The 19,740-nt window shown below is 40.4% G+C and overlaps 1 protein-coding gene across 4 annotated transcripts in view; it reads right to left on the bottom strand.

Moving 5' to 3' along the window:
* Positions 1-728: 728 nt before the first annotated feature.
* DOCK10 (dedicator of cytokinesis 10) overlaps positions 729-19,740 on the bottom strand; it is a 210,507-nt gene continuing 191,495 nt past the window's right edge. For 3 of the 4 annotated variants that reach the window (XM_081096072.1, XM_081096071.1, XM_081096073.1), the window contains exons 49-56: positions 18,828-18,950; positions 18,578-18,691; positions 11,139-11,285; positions 9,847-10,057; positions 8,461-8,651; positions 5,995-6,095; positions 5,681-5,819; positions 729-1,455 (exon numbers count right to left, since the gene is read on the bottom strand). In XM_081096072.1, the coding sequence (XP_080952198.1) occupies positions 1,339-1,455; positions 5,681-5,819; positions 5,995-6,095; positions 8,461-8,651; positions 9,847-10,057; positions 11,139-11,285; positions 18,578-18,691; positions 18,828-18,950 (1,143 nt within the window). In that variant the 3' untranslated portion in view covers positions 729-1,338. Of the gene's footprint in view, positions 1,456-4,140; positions 4,217-5,680; positions 5,820-5,994; positions 6,096-8,460; positions 8,652-9,846; positions 10,058-11,138; positions 11,286-18,577; positions 18,692-18,827; positions 18,951-19,740 lie in introns of all 4 variants that reach the window. The other variant, XM_081096070.1, reaches the window with a different exon arrangement.

Raw genomic sequence — 19,740 nt, forward strand, 5'->3', positions numbered from 1 at the left:
CCTGAGTTTACCTTCTGCATCTACAGGCAGCTTTGTTCAGATGCACTGCTGCTGGTGTTGGCTAGGGAGACAGGCGGCTGGGGGAGGGAGGTGGAATGTGTTAGTGGCTCCCAAACCTGGCTGTATATCAGTCACAATTTTGAGAAAAGTACTTATCCGCCAGGATAAGCTCATAATGTTGCAATAACAGACAATCCTGGAATCTCAGGCACAAGGTTAGTAGGGACTGGGGTGTGTGTGTGTGTCTCACTGAGGCTCCAATCCATGTGCTTCAAGATGACTGCATCAGAGAAGAGATTGGGCAGAACTACTTTCTAGCTTCTAAGTTTCTGCCTGAAAAGGATACATTCCATTTCTGCTCACCTTTCAGTGGTTAAAGCAAGCCCCATGGTCAAGTCTAACTTCAAAAGGGGAAGGAAAGTGCAATCCTACCACGCATTTGCAGAATGTAGAGATGGGGGATTTGTGAATAACCTTAGTAATCACACAACCCTTGAGATTCTGATTCATTATATCTTCCCCACATCAGTCTGCTAATCCCCTAGGTTTGAAAGCCCCTGGCCTGTCTAGTTGATCTTTTTGGAAGAACTGCCTTGCTGAAGTTCGAGTCCTTTTCATGTTTCTAGGTAAGGCATCATAAGTAGTGAATGTAGGGTCGCTTTTAGTACATGCCCGGTCCAAGGACTACTTTTAGTAGGGACTCACCCACTCTTCATGAGAGAACCAAATGCAAAGGAACTGTGTTTTTATTTCTATTAACAACAAAATACTTCCATAATTTCACAGCCTATTGCATTTAAGAGCACATATATTACAAATAAAGGAACTCCACAAACTTTAAAGATTAGTATTTATCAACACTTTTGTACACATACACAAATATTTTAATATAACATTCTGAAATGTTATTCATATAATTTTAAGCACATCATAAGTATCAACCAAAAAGGTTCTTTTAATTTTGGTAAAAACCATATATTTTACAATCTCCTATTTACATTTGAAATATGCTTAAATGTTACAAAAACATTCACTTTGACCTTTAAAATATGACTTGGTATTGAACATATTGAAACTGACAGCAAACTTAGGGTTTGCTTTTGAGCTGCATGTTCATTGGAATGGCAAATATTCAGCTTGGCTTGTTTAACGCTGCTCAAAGGAAAAAGAATCATAGGAAATGTGCAAATTCAGAGACTGGCAAAATTCTTAAGCTAGCGAGGTAAAAAATATTAACATAAAAACTTCAAATAAATTAAATCTATCTTCTCTTCCCCGAGATCAGCTGCAAGTTCAGAAAGTCCCTTTAGAGGTGCGTCTGATGCTGCAGACCTTTGCTCACACGTCCGCACTAGCTGAGATGGAGACCGTGGGCAGAGCTGGGGTCCTCTTGCTAAGTATTCGAGAAAAGGTTCGCTCCACTCCGCATTTTGATGATTCGTCCCTGCACATAATCTTAAGACAGGACAGCACACAGCACGACAAGGAAACACAATAGATAGGTTCATGTTAGTATTTCCGCAGACAAAATTTAAACCCAGGAAAGTGATTTTATTCCACCCCCCCCCCCCGCCCCGGAAATCTGCAAATTTTGAAAATGCACTGATCAACATAGATCTGAAGACTTTTTTCCCCACGTCCATGTCATAGCCATTTTGGTAAGACTTAAAGTACCTTCACAATATTCTTCAACTATCAAATATAAATTACTAAATGTCTGGGTAAACCTTATGAATGTATCTGAGTAATACCAGAATTTTATTTCATTCTAAAAGTTTATCATTTAAATTGTTGACATATACCAAAACAGAGAGACATCTGAAACCTCATTTAAGTGTGTTAATGGAAAAATATACTTTTGAAAATAATATATCTAAATAATACTTTGCTGCTACTTCTGTTCAAATTATGACATGTAATCACAATAACAACAATGAAACCCTCAGAAACTTCTAAAATCTATCTCTGTAAAAAAGAGATAATGAATATTTTAAGTTTCTAGTTATGGAGATTTCCCCACCAACTCCACACATTATTATGCTTTAGTTTTATTGCTTTTCCAAGATAGAATTGCCACTTCTGTCCCCACAGAGCACCAGAATTCCCTACTACCAATTCATTCTCCTTATGTCACAAGTTTTACTTAAATAATTTGGCAAATAATGTTTCCAAAGAGGAGGTCAAACTCTGAGAGCAACATGCCTTTGCATCTCACCCACTTGGCACCATCACACAGCAGATCTGTTCTTTTCTCTGTATTTTATATTTAATATCCTTTACCACCATGGACTTCACTGTGCTGTCATCCTTCTGAATGTTGAAACAGACTACAAATGAGATCCTTCTATTCATGTTTCTTTCAGATACCTATATGTACTAGGATGGCTTCATAGAAGGAGGCTTCTAAGCTTTTTGGATATTTGTAAACAGTGTGGCATTCTGTCTGCCTATAAGGGTAATTATTGCCTGTCTGTCACTTTGATAACTCAAGCCGCTTCGCCTCAACATGTTTGCACAATAGTGTCCACTTCACCCAGTTCCATCTCGTCCCTTACAGTAAATGTTCTTGCACTAAGTTGATGACTTCAGGCTGCCCTTTCAGCTAAGACTTTGCTGGACACTCTTGGAGTGAACTGCATAATTAATTCTATTTATATTTTTGTATTTCTATGTCTGCATCCATTCTAATTATGTTTCTATTTTTTAAAATATATTTTATTGATTTTTCACAGAGAGGAAGGGAGAGGAATAGAGAGTTAGAAACATCGATGAGAGAGAAACATTGATCAGCTGCCTCCTGCACACTCCCTACTGGGTTTGTGCCCGCAACCAAGGTACATGCCCTTGACCAGAATCGAACCCGGGACCCTTGAGTCCGCAGGCTGACGCTCTATCCACTGAGCCAAACTGGTTAGGGCTATGTTTCTATTTATAAAAGTTCAGTGGTAGAATTACTCTTTGCTGTATTTATATATGTACCTGTTTCCAGAATATCTACATGAATATATAGGTACATGAAGGTACACATGCATTATAGATTATGGTTCATTTCTACATTACAGGATTTGCTAAGAATTGCCTACCCTTCCCTCCACTAGAGTTCAAACCCAAAACGGTCTGATGCATTTTCATTAAAACACACACACACATGCACACACACACACACACACGCGCACCTGAGAAAAGCATCAAACAATTTTTTGTTATAAACATAAACTGAAACAAATATATAATATTTAAAAATACTATAGACTTTACAGACCCTTATCTTTTTTTAACTATTTCTGATTTCAGGAAATTGTTCATTACAACCAACTCAAAGCACTTATCAATGGTTATCATGAAAATAGCTTTTTTTGCTCTAAATAACACAGTTTGCTATGGATAATTTGTACTTATGATTTATAATGATCAATTAAATAGTCTCACAATTAGGAATCTCCTCTACAGAGTTAGATGTTAGTATTTTGTCCTTATTTTAATCTAAGGTGGAAATATGGAATGGCCATATAATAGAGTAAATAATTTTCTAAGGAGCACTTTTTCTGAAGATATCATGTATTTTGTGGTCATTGTCCCAGATATAAAACCTGTGGACAAATCCCCATAGAAGCTGTAGACCAGGAGAAAGTTAATCTTTCCTGCTGAAAGATCTATTTTGTTTACTGAATAACAAAACCTATTCAATCCGTCAGTTTCTTTTCTTTGCATCAGCTTGAAGGAAGCATGAAATCAAATTTTGCTTCTTTTAGCAAAGGTTTTCTGGAAAATCAATTATTTTTCTTTCCCTACCCCTTCATCACCTGGTTCTAGTTTTTTTTTTTTTGTCTTTTTGTTTTAGCACTTTAGAGTATAGTGAGTCTTTGTTTTGGATACAAGTGAGCTCAAATATTTTAAAAAGTTGGTGAAATATGAATTTTGTTTTTAAAAGCCAATTTGTTAATTTTAGCTTTAATTAGTAGGCTCCCTCTCCCCCATATTCACCTACCTCTCAATGGAAGTAAAATTGTTCTAATTAAATAAAAAACCTCGAGAACACTAGCCACTATGGATTGTCAGGGAAAAATGAACAGTTAGAAAGTGATAGGTAGACCAGAAGGCCACAAAAGACAGAGTAGACATAAGGAAAGAAAAACATACCACTTTTGCTTACAGTACTGAGGGAAATACTAGACACAGAGGAACAGAAGTTGTATAAACATGGACTGCAACAGAGCTGCCAGGGAAAAAAGAGAAAAGCATTTTTGCTCAAAGTTTCAAGGTCAGATGCAATTTACAGTTGGAAGCAAGCATTTCTTCACTACTTTTTTCAACTTTCAGATCCATTGTTCTTTCTGTTTCACTCCCAGATTTATGGGTTCCCCAGGCTATCAAAGCATCACTCCTGAACATTTAATTCCCATCAGCTTCTAAAGAATCCCAAACCAAGACTCCCTCCTCTAAGAATCCTACCCAGAGAGATTAATTCTAACATAAGTCAATTAACCACATCATTCTCCAGCTTTGATAGAGGGTTTAAAATGTGGGCAAAAGGAAATGGAAAATAAGAAAAAATAAGAAAAAAGAAGCATATATGAGAAAATCAATCAGAAGAAAAGAAGTATAGGATTCATTTTGTGTTTCCTGAGTAGTGTTGATGGTGCTAGCCAGCCGTGGGCAAACTACGGCCCGCGGGCCGGATTCGGCCCGTTTGAAATGAATAAAACTAAAAAAAAAAAAAGACCGTACCCTTTTATGTAATGATGTTTACTTTGAATTTCTATTAGTTCACACAAACACTCCATCCATGCTTTTGTTCCGGCCCTCCGGTCCAGTTTAAGAACCCATTGTGGCCCTTGAGTCAAAAAGTTTGCCCACCCCTGTTAGACCATTTAAGGAAAGGAAGGGAACTAATATTTAATGAGTGGCTACTATGCATGAGGCACTATTTGGAGATTAGTGCAAGTTCTCCCCCTTAAGTATTCTGTAAAGAACACATCTAACTCCTGGAAGGGACCACAGTGATAAGATGTCAGGTAGAGTGTAAGGCCGACTCTCAGCACCTCAAAAAGTACTGTGATATCGAATGTCCACATTTTGTGCACAGCTTTATATGCTGGACAGATGCCAGAAGTCATGGATGACTTGCTTGTAGGGTGGGGGATTGAGTTTTATCCCAATTCTGCACATCTATAGGAGGCCCTGCCTCTGTAGAGGCAATCTTAACTTTAAAAAGCCATGTCTTTCTTAGTCCTGGTGTTCTTCCTGAGTATGGTGCAGAGACTCCTAGTGGCAGAACTGTGGAACTCCACATCACAGCCTGGGGAGGTGAGAGGTCTTAAAGTCAGAGGTAGGGAGTGATAGCAAACCCTACCAGGAATACTACCCAATGTTTCTTGATGTCTAATAGGGCCCATCTGTCCTAGAAAACCAACAGCTCATATGATTTGATTAAACATCTCTGAAGACTATGAAAAGCATCTGGATTCTCATCTTTTTTTTCTCCAGACTTTTTTCTCTCACCTATCTCTGCTTTGAGGCAAGGGACTTTGTGCATCGGGGAGAGGACAAGTCAGCAGCATGGTGCTCACGTAAGGTTCAGTGACATCAGTAGCAAGAAAAGAGACCCTTTCTGGCATTGGGGTTAAAATGGACGCTTTGGATGAATGAACAGCATGGGCCACCCCAAGGAAAGCCTCACCTGCTCATTCATGATTACGGAGAGTTCGCTGAGCATGTCCTTATAATGGGACCGCAGTTCTTCCTGGTACTCCAGCTGGTCTTCCTTGATGAGGCGCTCATTCACATCCAGGGCCTGCCCACACGCATCTGCAAATTGCCTTTAACGACAGCAAGAAGCAAATTAACAACCAGCCACAGAGACTGGCCACTCAAAGCCAGGCTGCTGATAGACTCTGCCACCCAGAAGGAGGTTGGTCAGGTGGCTTCCTGGGGAATTCAAGACTCCTCATCTGAAGGATCCCAAGGAAGAACATTCCACAAAGAAGAGCTTACCTGAAGATTTCCTTCAAAAGCTTTACTTGGTTGTCAGGGTATTTCTTTGCTTTGGTTTCTTCAAGAAAAGCTCGTGCATAGGCCATGGGCCCTGCATTAACCTATCGGGGAGGAGAGAATTTGCTGAGCATGAGCCCACGTCCTCCATGGAGGAGCCCGCTCCGCAGCTGGGAGGAGTAGCCACTGGTGCACCAATCGTGTGGGACCCCAATTCTCTCACATCACCGTGAAGTCTGCTAATTTGTTATCTGTTTTATTGGCGGCCCCCACAACTGGTCAATCAGCTACTACAGGACACATCTGAGCTCCACACGCCACTGCCATCCTTCCCAAGCTTCAGTTACTTGCCCACCATCTCACGTGTTTGCCATCTCAAATACGGCTTTAACTGTTATTACTTTTTATTGAATTTACTGGGGTGACACTGGTTAATAAAATTATTAGGTTTTAGAGTTACAATTCTCTATTAGATCATCTGTATATTGTATGTATGTTTACCACCCCAAGTCAAGTCATCCATCACCATTTATCCCTCCTTTACCCTCTCGAACTATTATTTTCTTAGTATGTTTGAAAACTAGATTTCCTTTTATTTACTTAAACAAATTTAAGTTAAACATCTGTGAAATCCAATGTCTGACGTGCTAGTTTTTTTATTAGCATTAAAATAAACACACAACTATTAATACAAGGCATTCCACAGAGGTGGTGGTGTACACACCTCCCTGGGAACTACTGTCTACGGTATTCCACTTGACAGTCTGGCTTAGATTCTGGCCCAAGGTGGCATTATCAGATTTGCAGAATGTATGCTCAGGTCCTGATCATGCTATGCTCACACACAAGAGTAGGCTCACACTAGCGAGGGAGTCCTTATGCCTTAGTGCTTATAATGTTTTAAAGTGACCGTGTAGCTTGTAGGAGTAGGGGAAAGAGAAGGAAGCTAGTGCTGTCCTTGAGCCATCTGCAGATGGCTGTGGCCACCCGGCATGGCCAGTGTGGTGGAAGGAGCACACAGTGCTGGGTGCTCTCTGTGGCTTCTCCAGCTCCCACCTCTGATTTCCTCCACTCAGCTGTGTGCTGAGGGAAGTTGTCCCATTTGGAGTATAACTATGGTTCTCCTGCATCCTGGCTTTTAAAATTTATTATTATTATTAATTATTTTTGAGTCAGACAAGGTGTTGGCAGGGAAGAAGACAGCCAGGTCCATATCAGGATCAACATTACTGATTTTTCCTTTTGCATCAGGCTCCAATATAGCTCCGTGTGATACTGTTACTGGCCTGCCTTTATTTAAAAGGTGATCTCACTCATTTATGGATAATAAAGAACATTACAAATTGTTGAACAAAAATAGACAGAGGCAAAGAAGCATCGAACAGACTGTCAAACTACAGCGGGAAGGTAGGGGAGGGTTGAGGGAGGGGTAAGAGATCAACCGAAGGACTTGTATACACGCATATAAGCACAACCAACAGACGCAAGACACTGGGGGCGAGGGGACAAGGGCAAGTGCCAGAGGGGTAGGGGAGGCCGGGGAGAGGTCAGTTGAAAAAAAAAGAGACATATGTACTACTATTTGTAATACCTTAAACAATAAAATTTAAAAAAGGTTAGCATTTTGTTCATGATGGATTTTTGACATTACTTTTTATTTAAAAAAATTTTGCATTATAATATTTTATCATGATTACTGAGTTTTTGATGCATCTCCTAAACTTTATGCCCAAGGTGAGTGCCACACTTGCCTCACCCTGGTTTCAGCCCCTGGAGGGTATTAAGTAAGCACCAGGCTTCCTCCTGGCAGTCCTCTAACAGGGACTAAGTCATCTGTATGTTTGTCTGTCATCAGCAGGCTCTCTCAGCTCTCTCTCTGCTTCCAATGATTCCTCTTTCTCCTCAGTTTTTGGGCCTAGGAAGAGTAGCAGCCCCTCAGTCTTGCCAGCTCTGGTGCCTACCCTTGTTAGTTTCCTTAAATACTGCTCAGACTTGCAAATAGTCTATCTATTGTATTTCATTTAATCGCCCACTGTGAGCAGGCCACCTGCTTCCTATCAGGACCTTGGCAGCCAAATAAATATTGATGCACAATTTATGAACTAATATACATTCTAAAAATATGTGTTTTTGAACAGTTTTATAAGGCTCTTAGTGACAGATATTTATAAGAGAGACACGTTATTTGTTAATTAATTCATTTGTTGGAATTTAGAATATAGAACATAGCTTATCCAGAGAAGATAGGAAAGGAGGGTTAAGGAAGAAGATACTTTATTTTCAGCTAAAGTTAAGAAAGGCTTATCTCTAGGTGTTTGACACCATTTATGCGCATTTACAATGAAACAAAATTTTAAAGACTCAGATAAAGGTGCCCTTTGTAAAAAAAAAAATAAAAAAAATAAATGCCAAGGTGTGTTGTACCAGGTTCCACGGGCCACGTGCATCTCAGCCCCGGGCAACCCTCACCTTCACGCTGACACTTCCTTGGAGTTTGAGCTGCAGTCGGATCATGTCCACCTCTTCCATTGTGCAGAGCTGGTTAAGCTCAGAGACTTTCTTGGACATCTCGTCGATTGCCACTTCAATAGGATTCAGTTCTGTGCTTGACTGGCTTATGACTTGGATTCTCTTCTTCACATAGGGAAACAAGTGGCTGGCTGTGCAGGAGCAACACGAGAGAATGGAAAGGCTGAGGGTGAGTACAGAGTCAGGGGTCCCCTGAAGGTACAGACCACCCCATAGGGTTTTTTTTGCACACAGTTCGTTCGTCCTGCTTGTTTTTGTGCATATGAGTTATTGTTTATCCTGTGTGCCACATGCCCTTCCTCCTCTCAGCTTCTGCCCCAGCTACCTTCACCTGCCATTCTCTTCCACACCTCCCTAGCCATGTCCTCATTTTCAGGGCTGGAGTAAAACCTCGATTTTGAGTCATTCAACACTGAAAAGATTATAGCTTCCACCACAACTTGCAGTTCAAATAGAAACTCCCCTAAGCCACAATAAAGAATGCTTAAATAAGCACTGCATGGCCTATGTTATAGTAGCTTTGTTTTAGATTTTATTAGAAAAGTTCTGGAAAAGTTTACTGAAGGAGAATATTCCCCCTAGTTTGGATGTCACTGCTATTTGCCTGCCTATTGCATAATCCAGGATTGCTCTTCTCTCACACAGCTTAGGTATCACTAGTCCAGAATGTCTTTGCTCGTCTTTCCCCTCAGTCTACCTTAGGAGTCCCCCTCGTGTGCCCCCATTTCATTGCTCACGCTGTGCTCGCCTGAAATTCTTGCTTTACTTGGCTCTTTCGTCTATCAGACTGGGAGCATCTTGAGGGCAAGACTCATGTTTTATTTATTTGACTTGCCAGTAGAGTACCCGACATGTAGTAGGCACTTGCTGAAGGTTTGTTGACTAGCTCACAGAATAGATTTAGACGGCACTGGAAGGGATGGTGACCATCCTCTGCACTCATTTTACAGATGAGGAACCACACTTCCAGAGCGACTTAGGATCTTGCTCCAAAGTACACAATCCTGAGAGCTTCTAATCTTGAATTAACTGAGGGTAGATTCAGGGAGAGAGAAGAGTGGCCTTCCCAAGACACGGACACCATGACCTTTGTGACTAAGCTCTACAGGGAAGGGCTTAGTAAAGTAACTACTGACAATTTCTCTTCTGGGTGACTTCTCAAGGGTGTCCTTCTTGACAGATTGTAAGGAAGGGGAAATCTACTCTTCCAGGCAAACGTCCACGGTGGCACATTCGGGGCACTTGTCTGCCAGAGTGAAATGTGCTGATTTTAACTTCTCCATCCCCGTGAAGGGCCTGCACAGCCCCTGGGCGGGCTGCACCTACTTGTCAGGACAGTCCTGCGCTTGCACTGCTCCTCCACGCCACCGTGCTTCTTGCCCGACAGCGTGAAGGGTGTCTCAAACACAAAGCGGTTGATGTTGTGATGCATTTCAAAATCTGTCTTCCGGTCCTCTATTTCCTTTTCCTCAAAGAATGGTGTCACATAGGTCACCTGGATATAGGCATATTTGGGGTCCAAATCCTTCGGGTTTACCTATATGAACACATGATGGTGAAAGAAAGAGTGGTGAGCCCAAGGTACTTGGGAAAGAAAGGCAGGAAGCTCTGTGTTCTCTCAACTGGCATCCTGGGGGTTGGGGTGGGGTAGGGGAGGACTGCCCCTGTCCCCTTGGAGAAAGATGGGCATCATATCACCATAGAAGAGTACCTGCCTGGACTGGGGTCAGGCAGCCAGACTGTGGGGGAGGTAGGATTGGAGCCAGCTGGCCGAGTAGCCGAGGCTCTTCGAAACATAAGCCAGCTTTTCCTGCGCTGCCTTCTGAGACACTCTTCTACCAACCTGTGTTTTGAAGACCTGCCATTCTTGAAACACATTTTCCCCTTTCAGGCCACTGTCACTGCATGTGCTGGGCTGCTCAATATGCCCTTTGCTTCCAGCAAACACCTCCTCACCCTGCAATTTCCAGCTCACACATCATCTCTTCTGGGAAGCACTGCCCACAAGAGAATGAGCTGGTCAGGGAGCCCCTTCCCTGAGCTTTCCCTGTGTGACTTGCACCATGTCTGTCATGGCTCTTCATTGCACTTTATTTAATTAACTGTTTGCAGACATCGTTCTCTTCTCAGCTCCATGTGATTCTTGGAGAAAGAGTCTTTGTACCCCAGCTCCTAGTTCTGGGGATAGCATGCAGTAGGTGCTTAATAGAGGTTGGCTACAGGAATGAAAGCATATTAGAGGATTCTGAATAATATAACCAGAGGATATAAGCATTGGCCTTCTGGAGCCACCAGAAGATTAATTAGATATCCACAGGTTAATAAAATGTAACTGGCAAGTCTGCTATTATCACAGAGAATAGATGTCAAAATTGGTATGACCCAGGAAGACCTCCCAGACTGAAGAAATACATTTTTGCTTTTCCCCCAAGTCCACCATTGGGCCCAACCACTTTAAATCTTTGGTTGCTATACAAGTGCAAATAACCGATGGGAAAAATAGGGAACTTAGAGGTTACTTCAATAAACACATAATGTTTTTGCCAAAAATAATCACCAATCAACTAACCAATAAACAAACAGGCAAACACCCAAAATGAATATTAATTTTCCTCTACCTTGTTGGAATCCTGTATTATCTTCACATTGTCTGCTCCGAATTTATCTGCATACAGCTTGAGCAGTCTTTGGGAAATCTCTGATAGACCTGTCAGCTTAGGCTCTTTATAAATATACTCTTTACCTTCTTCTTCTTCAAAAAAACCCTATGGAAGATACATAAGAAACCATCAAATTTATTAGAAAACTCTAATTGCACATCACAAGCAAAACAAAAGCCGTTTATCCAGTCTTTTGGTTGTCATCCAAGCCACTAACTAGCACCCTATAAAGTCAAAATCAGAGAAAAGCCAAGTGAAGAAAACAAAATATCATGCTAGAATCAGTCATTAACGGAAACACTCCCTCACCAGGCCAAAGAACCTCATAGGCTATCTTAAAATATTTTCTCTATTTGTAGAAATCAATGGTAATATCTGCTGCATATATTTTGGGGGAAGGATGCCCTCATGTGGCAGCCTGGGGTAGAACACAGAGTCTGGAATAATTGGCATTTTTTCAAAGAGCAGTGTCATTTTTAACTAAGTCTTCTCGAAGTCTTCGAAGTTAGCACAGGAAAACCCGAGGGGCACGTAAAGGTATCGATGTGGGTGGATATGCACCCACATCATCTTAAAGAGCTGCAGCACTGGTATTGTAATCACAGAAATTGCATGTGGTAGGCTCCCACGTACTGTAATTTAAAAAAATAACTTTCCATTAAGTCTGGGGCCTGATGCAACTTGGCTATATGCAATTTCATCATTCACTTTGCTTTCCTAGTAGATCTTCATTTTTTTTTTTTTTTTGGCAAAGCTAGACCCATTTAAGAATAGAAAATAGTAAAGCAACCAACTGTGCCATCATTTTTATGTCGTAGGAGCAAGTAGGTCTTAGCCTCTATTAATTTATCTGTCTGGTTGGAAACAGGGGGAGAGAATATTCCATTATCTGCGATAACTAAGTGAGGTAATCTTTATAATTCCTTCCCTTTGAAGAGACACAGGGCATTTTTCCTGTGGGACACGTGGCCTCCGACTGTTGGGTTAAGTCTGGAGTTAAGATTCCAAGTGTGTCTGTTTCTTCTGACTCAGAATTTACCTCAAGGCTATGGCTGTTGAGAGCCAGCTGAAGACAATGGAGGTCACAAAGAATCTTAGCTGTATTTTTAAAAAACTTTTATTTTTGACTATTTAAAAAGATTCCTTTTTTATAAAAGACATGGATGAAATGTTCCCATGTTGGACTTTTCACAGCCAAAGTGAGGTGAGAATAATAATTAAACTCACATCTGAATGGCGCCTTTGTACTTGAAGGCACTTTTACCCATGTACACTTGACCATCATGAACAGGGTACTTTGCATGATAAGAGGGACACAATTATATATTTGGAGAAGCCAAGGAACAAGGCACATTTGCCAGCACAGATCCTGTCAAGCACGAAATTAATTGTCTGTTTCCTTGTGCACTTCCCAAAATGACTTTGGGCTTTTCAAAGTCAGGAAAGTGTCTTGTTCAACATGGTATGTGTAGTGTTTAGCACGGTGCCTCGTCTTTAGGGGGACGTCATTCTACATTTGTTAAATTAATAAACTGAAGAATAAAACAGTTCTGGTGGGCATACATCCTAAAAAGGTATGTGTGCACCAGGTATCAATAGAAAATATTGTATTGCTTTAAAGAACAGTTTTTAATTGAACAATTTCTTTAAGAAATGTTCAAGACGAAACACAGATGACTATGAGTAACTTGACCCTCAACTGCCAAAAAAAAAAGTGATGCATGATTGTTGAAAGCATGAAAAGTTGCTCCCTGTTGTTCCTCTAGACTTTGTAGGAATGGTGAGGTCTGGCCCCATTCCCACATGACTTCCAGCTGCTGTTTTTCTGTCTTTGTGGAGTTTTGTTTTATTCAAGGTCAGAAGTAGTGGCTAACATTGACAGACTGACACATCACAGAAGTAAGACTTCTGAGGCCATCAACGAGAATCCCCCCAGGGCAATAGCTAAAGCAACATTTACAACTTCCACTCCAGTGAGAAAAATGTTTCCAAGTCCCAGGAAAATATTTTCTCACCACACTGTGAAAACCAGCACAAAGAGACATTTTCACTGTGAATTCTTGCCCCTCACAACTTTCTGAATTTAGAATTAGAAGGAGTGTGGGAAGCAAGATTTTATTGTCATTACTATGACCTCTGTCTTTTTGGTCATGACCTGTGACTTTCTCTCATCCCTACCCCTTGGTCTGGAGGATGGGAAATAGACCCAGAAATCTATGGAGAGGTCCTAAAGACAGTGCCTGGGACATACAGGCCCGTGGTGAATGTCACCTATCATGGGGAGAATGAGGAGGATGTCAATAAAAAAAAGTTTGTGTCAGCAAAGCAATTTGAGTTCTGATTCATATGCAGGGAAATAGCTTGACTGAGTTTCGAGAACTTAAAATACATACCTTCAGCTTCTCTTACATAGAAACTATACTTTCCTATTAGAAAAGTCTACTGATGCTCATTTCAATATTTTGGTTATGGGACTGATCAGAAAGAAATGGTGATTAAAATCTATCTATCTATCTATCTATCTATCTATCTATCTACCTTCCCAGCATGGATATATAAACCTCTTGAGACTATTTTATAAAACTATTAAAATGGAGCTGGAATAACAGAATAAAGTATTTCATCTGCTGTTTACCAGGGTTGTAAGAGCGTTTGCAGCCAGAGAAATAGCAGCTCTGAAAATGTTGGCAATGCGTGCTTACCTTTTACCCAAGGAAACTATCAAAGCCAAACCCACTGAACCTTAAAGGTAGGACACTACCTTAAAGAAGGCTTCAATTTCAGCTCTGTCTATGAAATAAATGATTTATAAACAGGGACAAAAGGTGATGAGGACCCAGGGACAGTTTCTCTTTTGTGTTAGCCACAAGGTCATGAGTGCACTGTGTTTCAAGGCAACAGGAAATGTGACCTCTGCATTTCTCTTGCTAGTTTCATGTTTTAAAATGTCATTTTGCAATGCAATAAAAACCCTAGTCTGTCTTATTCTCAGGAAACAGCACACATTCTATTTAAACAAGGACTTTGAGTCAGTAGAGTTACTTGCATGGATTATGAAACTCTAATAGATTATGATAAAAATGTACTTCAATAAACTGACACCTGAAATTATTGACCCCTTTGATATTTTTGCAGGTATTTCAGAATCACTATTGGGATGTCAGATATAAATGCTCCCGATGTTACATACGATTGATTCCAAGGTCGTAAAGGAATGCACTGAAAGAGGAATCAGTGAGTAAAAGATGGGTCAGAAAATATTAATAATGGGCTAAATGCTAAGAGAAGAAAAACTACAAGAATGCCGAGAGATGGTTCCATATAAATATGAACTCAGTTACACATATATGTTGTCTATATCAGTGACTTTCATATGGGTGGGGAGCCAGAAGGTTGTATCACATCCCCAACTATACATGCACCATACCTCCTCACCCAATCCCTTTTCTATCAAGATTCTGAGATGCATCTACAGCCACATAAGCATGGTTGAGAATCAAGGAATCTACATCCTTTGGTGAATGGAATAAAATTCCCCAGGCCTTTCACTTAACTTATTCCAGGGGCATCTGCTGTTTTAAGTTATGCAATAGGCACTTGCTTGCTTGCTTTCATGCTAAATATTAGAGCCTAAGATTTCATTGATGACAGTTGATGTTTGATCACTACTGCTGCTCATTATTCTTTAAATGAATATTTCAAGGACACTCTGGAGCTGCTTTCTATAGGCTGTTCTATGTAAAATTTCCATAGGCATTGATATCAGATGTTGCATCAGAAAATTCATGTTATGCAAGACTTATGTTTTTAAAGTTTCTACTTGTTTTGTCGTGTCTGGCTTATTGCAGACATCATATTAACTACTCTAGCCAGTACTGTAAAATGCAAGCATCAGTCTAGCTGGGACCCTAAAAGATTTATCCAAAGGCCTTTGTGGAGGCAACGGGTCTACTGCATATGCTATTTGCATAATTTTTGAAACATGATTACAAGACATGTCTATCTGGATATTAAAAGGTGAATTTTACACAGACACAAAGTACTATCATAAAAAAGGAATTATTGTTGACCATGGGGATTATGCTAATCAAGTAGTCAGGACTTTATCTTAGATCTTCAGAACCTTCATTCTGCACACGTTTGGGATACTGTCCAAGCCTATTTAGTATTTCCTTATCATCAAATGTGAAGTGAAGTGCACTGTCCGCTCCTGTCCAATGATTAGTTCCTATCTCCATTTGGGTTCTTGGGGCAGGCATCTGAACATCATTTGAACAATGATGACCAAGGCTCTACATTGCTGCTTATCAGGACGACCTCCACTAGTCTCCCCTGGTCAGGGGTGGCTGCGGTTTGAACTTATAGAGGATCCGCTTAGGCACGTACTCAGGTCTGCAGATTCACAGACCATTTTGCCCTTTAATAAAATCTCAAATTGGAATTTTTAACAAAAGATAATTGAGAAGACTGGCAACATTAAAAAGAAAAAGCCAGGTGCACAATCAGCACACTTTATAGAGGAATCTGCAAAAAGAACAAAGTTAAGTCATTTGAAAATAGCTCTCCCGAATCCTTCCCCGTTGCCCCCTCAGTCTATTTAGTATAGGGATTTTCAAGTATTCTTTTAGTAGGTGAGTTAAGGACCCATGACCCCAAATTTATAAGTGAAGGTGGAAAATACTGATGTGGTATGGATGTGGGAAGGGACTTAAAGAATTACAAAAAAGTATCTACCAGACAAGCACAGTTGAATGTGGACAACATGTGGATATTGCAAGAATTTGTCTTTCTACTTTAATCAATAATAATTATGTTGAGCCACATGAAGTTGCCATCTTTTCCCCAGGAAAGTATGGTTGAATATGGACAATTTCATATGGTTCAAAAGGATGCAAACAAAATTCTATGTCACAGAGCTCTAGGTACTGGCATGTTATTTCTATCTCTGCTTGTCCTCCACATTTCTTACATTGCTTCTTTCCGCATCTCAGGAGATTTAACCTGACCTCCTGGGTAAAGATTTAGTCTATTGTTCATCTTCTGTGTTGGGAATTAATACTATTACCTTTCAGAATACTCAGAGCCAGCACAATAGAGAACACTGTTACTCCACAATACTCATTTGGAAAATGGCAGGCTCTTTTAGGAACCTGGGAAGGTGCCCATCAATGGCTACCACTCCAGGTTTTGAAATTCTAGCACCCCCGTGCTCTTCTTCATCAGCCGGAACACAGTGGCCTGAAGTGAGCAGGCAATACCCAATACTGAGTCTACTATCCATATGTGGTTCCCATATTTATCTATGTGAGTGTGTGTGCATGTATGTAGGTTTTCAGAAGATATTATATATGAAAAATAAAGGATACATTTTTGTAATTCAGATAACTGGAGTAAACAAAGTTTAGTTCGAGGAAGCAGGATGACTCCCAAATGAATGGAAGCAGGATTATCTCACCTTTGTACCAAATGTTGATTGGCACAAAAAAGTTAAGGTTCAGTAAAACCATAGAGAAGGAAGTGTGAGAACTTTTAGAGCATGCAAATGGAGTGAGAAAGAGAGAACTTACCACAGCCTGGAACAGTCAATACCAAAAGAAGAAAAGAGTAAACATCTGCATTAAAATCTGGTTGGAAAGCAGCCTAATTCATTTCCACCTGTTCATTAGCCAGTATGTGAGGCATTGGTTGGAGAAACTACCAGGTAGGCAATCTGGTTTTCGTGATCAGAATATCAATGGCAGTCATTAAAAAGATCCTTTGAAGGACGGTAGACTCAAATGCAGGCTGGCTGATGTGCATCTGTGTGTCCCTACTATGCTGCCATTCATTCCCTGGAGACTCTCTCCTATAGGCCCTCAACTACCACATCCCTTCCTCATGTGGTTTTCTGCCATTTTTCTTGCTAATGTTTCAGCAAGGACAAAAATGTTTTTGTTTCTTGTTCACTTTCAAGAAATCCCTTCCATTTCTCTCTCCTCCTCTTCTGCAGATCTCCACATTTCTCTGTCCCCAACATATTCTATCACTTCAGAGAGTTCAGATTCTTTTCCAGGGATCCCCCAAATATGTAAATTTAGCTTCTTTCTGTAGACCATCTCCCCACATCTGTTCCTCATACTACTAGCTTTCTCTGATGCTACGGGAAAACCTGAGCTGGATCAATTTCATTTAATTTTTAAATTTTTTTAGAAACATCAATGATGCAAGAGAATCATTGATTGGCTGCCTCCTGCATGCCCCCTACTGGGGATCGAGCCCGCAAGCCAGGCATGTGCCCTTGACCAGAATCAAACCCGGGACCCTTCAGCTGCAGGCTGATGCTCTATCCACTGAGCCAAACCAGCTAGGGCTGGATCAATTTCTTTATGGTAAGTGGTTACTCAGTGACATTTTCCTTTCCCGGTAGAGAGCAGCTATCTTGACTAATTCAGAAATTAGTTTTCAAGCTGTCTTTGGTGACTAGAGGAAAATATCTATTTTTTCTAGAGACTTCAATGAGAAATGATCTAGAATGACCATGCTGCATGTGATTCCTTAAGGCAATTCTGAGGAGAATAAGAGCTATGTGCAATAGTGCCTTACATGGTAGGGGGAGAAAAAAAAAGAAACAAGGAACTGAGAGTCAGTCCACCTGTGAACAAACAAGAATGGAATGTTTATCCACAGTCATAGTCCGAAGTATATCTGCTGAAATATAAGAGTGTATAAACCTCCCTGAAAAGAACAGGATGGTTCCTGGGTCTATCCTACTTAAAGTACCACTCAGAGATATTCAGAATTAATATGTAATACACTCACTTTATTTTCAGGCAAATGCTATGGCTAGCTAATATTTTCCTTCTTGTTCGTTGTGTATGTAGTCAACTGAGAAAGGGAACTTAAAAATTACATTGACCTGTAATACAGGAAACAATAGTGTTCTGCATAAAAGTAGTGATAGTTTGAAAGTAGGGGAAAAGAAAATGCATGATTATAAAGTCTAAAGTTCATGGCTTTGATATGGTGGAGCTCCTAGAAATTATTTATTTTTTAGAAAGCTATGAATTTCATTTCTTAAAATATGTTGAATTTAATTTGACTTAGAGGCAAACATATAATTAGATATTTTGGGGTGAAATGAGAAGAAGACATGGAAAAATAAATGCCTTTCTTCTCCAAGAAGTTAGAAATCACTGTTTTAACTCAATCTGTATTAAGAGCCATGGAGTTCTCTACCCAGTACCTTCCTATGGACAAACATATAGAATCACTCAGAGAAACAAACATATCTAGACACATCCACACCCACACCCCTTCAATCCTTTGACGCATGGAGTTAGATGTCTCATAAAGAATGAAAGGACAACATTCAATTGCTCAACAGAATTCACAGGTCATGCTGCCTCTAGGGAACTTACCTGCCCATAAAATGCCACGCGATAGTACCGACCAAACAGTCGCTTCTCTGAATTCACCACCTCTGCAACTTTCAGATAGGACCGGTGAATGTCGTAGTAAAGATCCGATAATTTCTGAAACCATAAATCAAAGGGTCTCAAGCGATGATGCCCACATAAACAATAGGGAGTTTCTGCTTTTGAAAATAATAAGCAATTGACCCATTGAAAGTAGGATGTTGTCACTAATGTCTAGGTTTTGAAAACATACTTTGAAGTCTCTCTGCTTCTCAAAGACAGCAATGATGGGCTTGTTGACATCAGCGATGAGTTCGTATCTCTCAGACTTCCAGAGAAACTCCACACACATGTATAGCTGCTCCACCAGGACATGCTGTAGTTCCTCAAACCAAAGCAAGACCTTTTATGAGTTCCACTGTAGCTTATCACTGAAACTTAATTTCAAAACTGCTGCTATTAATTTTTTCATGGTGGAATCTCTGTGTTCCCTATTTTTGTTATTAGCATTTACATCTAGCCAGCAAGGGATGGTGATGTCATCTGGATTATGCCCTTTCCCTCACTCGCATCCCCTGATCAATTCCTTAATCTTGCCAATTTAAATCTAAGAAATGCCTTCAGATTTGCCTAGTCCTTTCCATTCTCACTGTCCACAACTTCCATTGAACCCCTGCTCACTCTGAGACCCCTGCAGAGTCTTCTAGATAATCTGTCTTCCCACTCCAATTTGTCCTCTGTGATGCTCTTCAGTCATTCTTCTTTCTAAAACATAAATATGATCCTGAGATCTCCACTGCCCCGAACCTTGGTGGGACCCCCACTCTATGAACTGCTGTCCCAACTCTCTATCACGGTATTCAAAGAGCTCCAGAGTCCAGCACCAGCCTCCACCGCAGAGCCCCTCTCTCAGCGCCCCGATGTTGACTTTGCATGTTGGCTGTATCAGACCATACCACACCATTTTTAGGATACATTCTCACCTTCCCACTTTTGCCTGTTTTGTTTGTTGCCACACCTATCAGAATGTTATTTTTCTTTTTTTTTTTAATTTATTGCTTAAAGTATTACAGAATGTTATTTTTCACTGACATGTTCAAGTCCTATTAAATATCAAGACCCCAGTGCCAAAGTCTAGAGAACTTTTATTTATGTCCCATCTATCT

Source organism: Myotis nattereri (assembly GCF_964212035.1).
Source record: "Myotis nattereri genome assembly, chromosome: 7".
NCBI classification, from domain to species: Eukaryota; Metazoa; Chordata; class Mammalia; order Chiroptera; family Vespertilionidae; genus Myotis; species Myotis nattereri.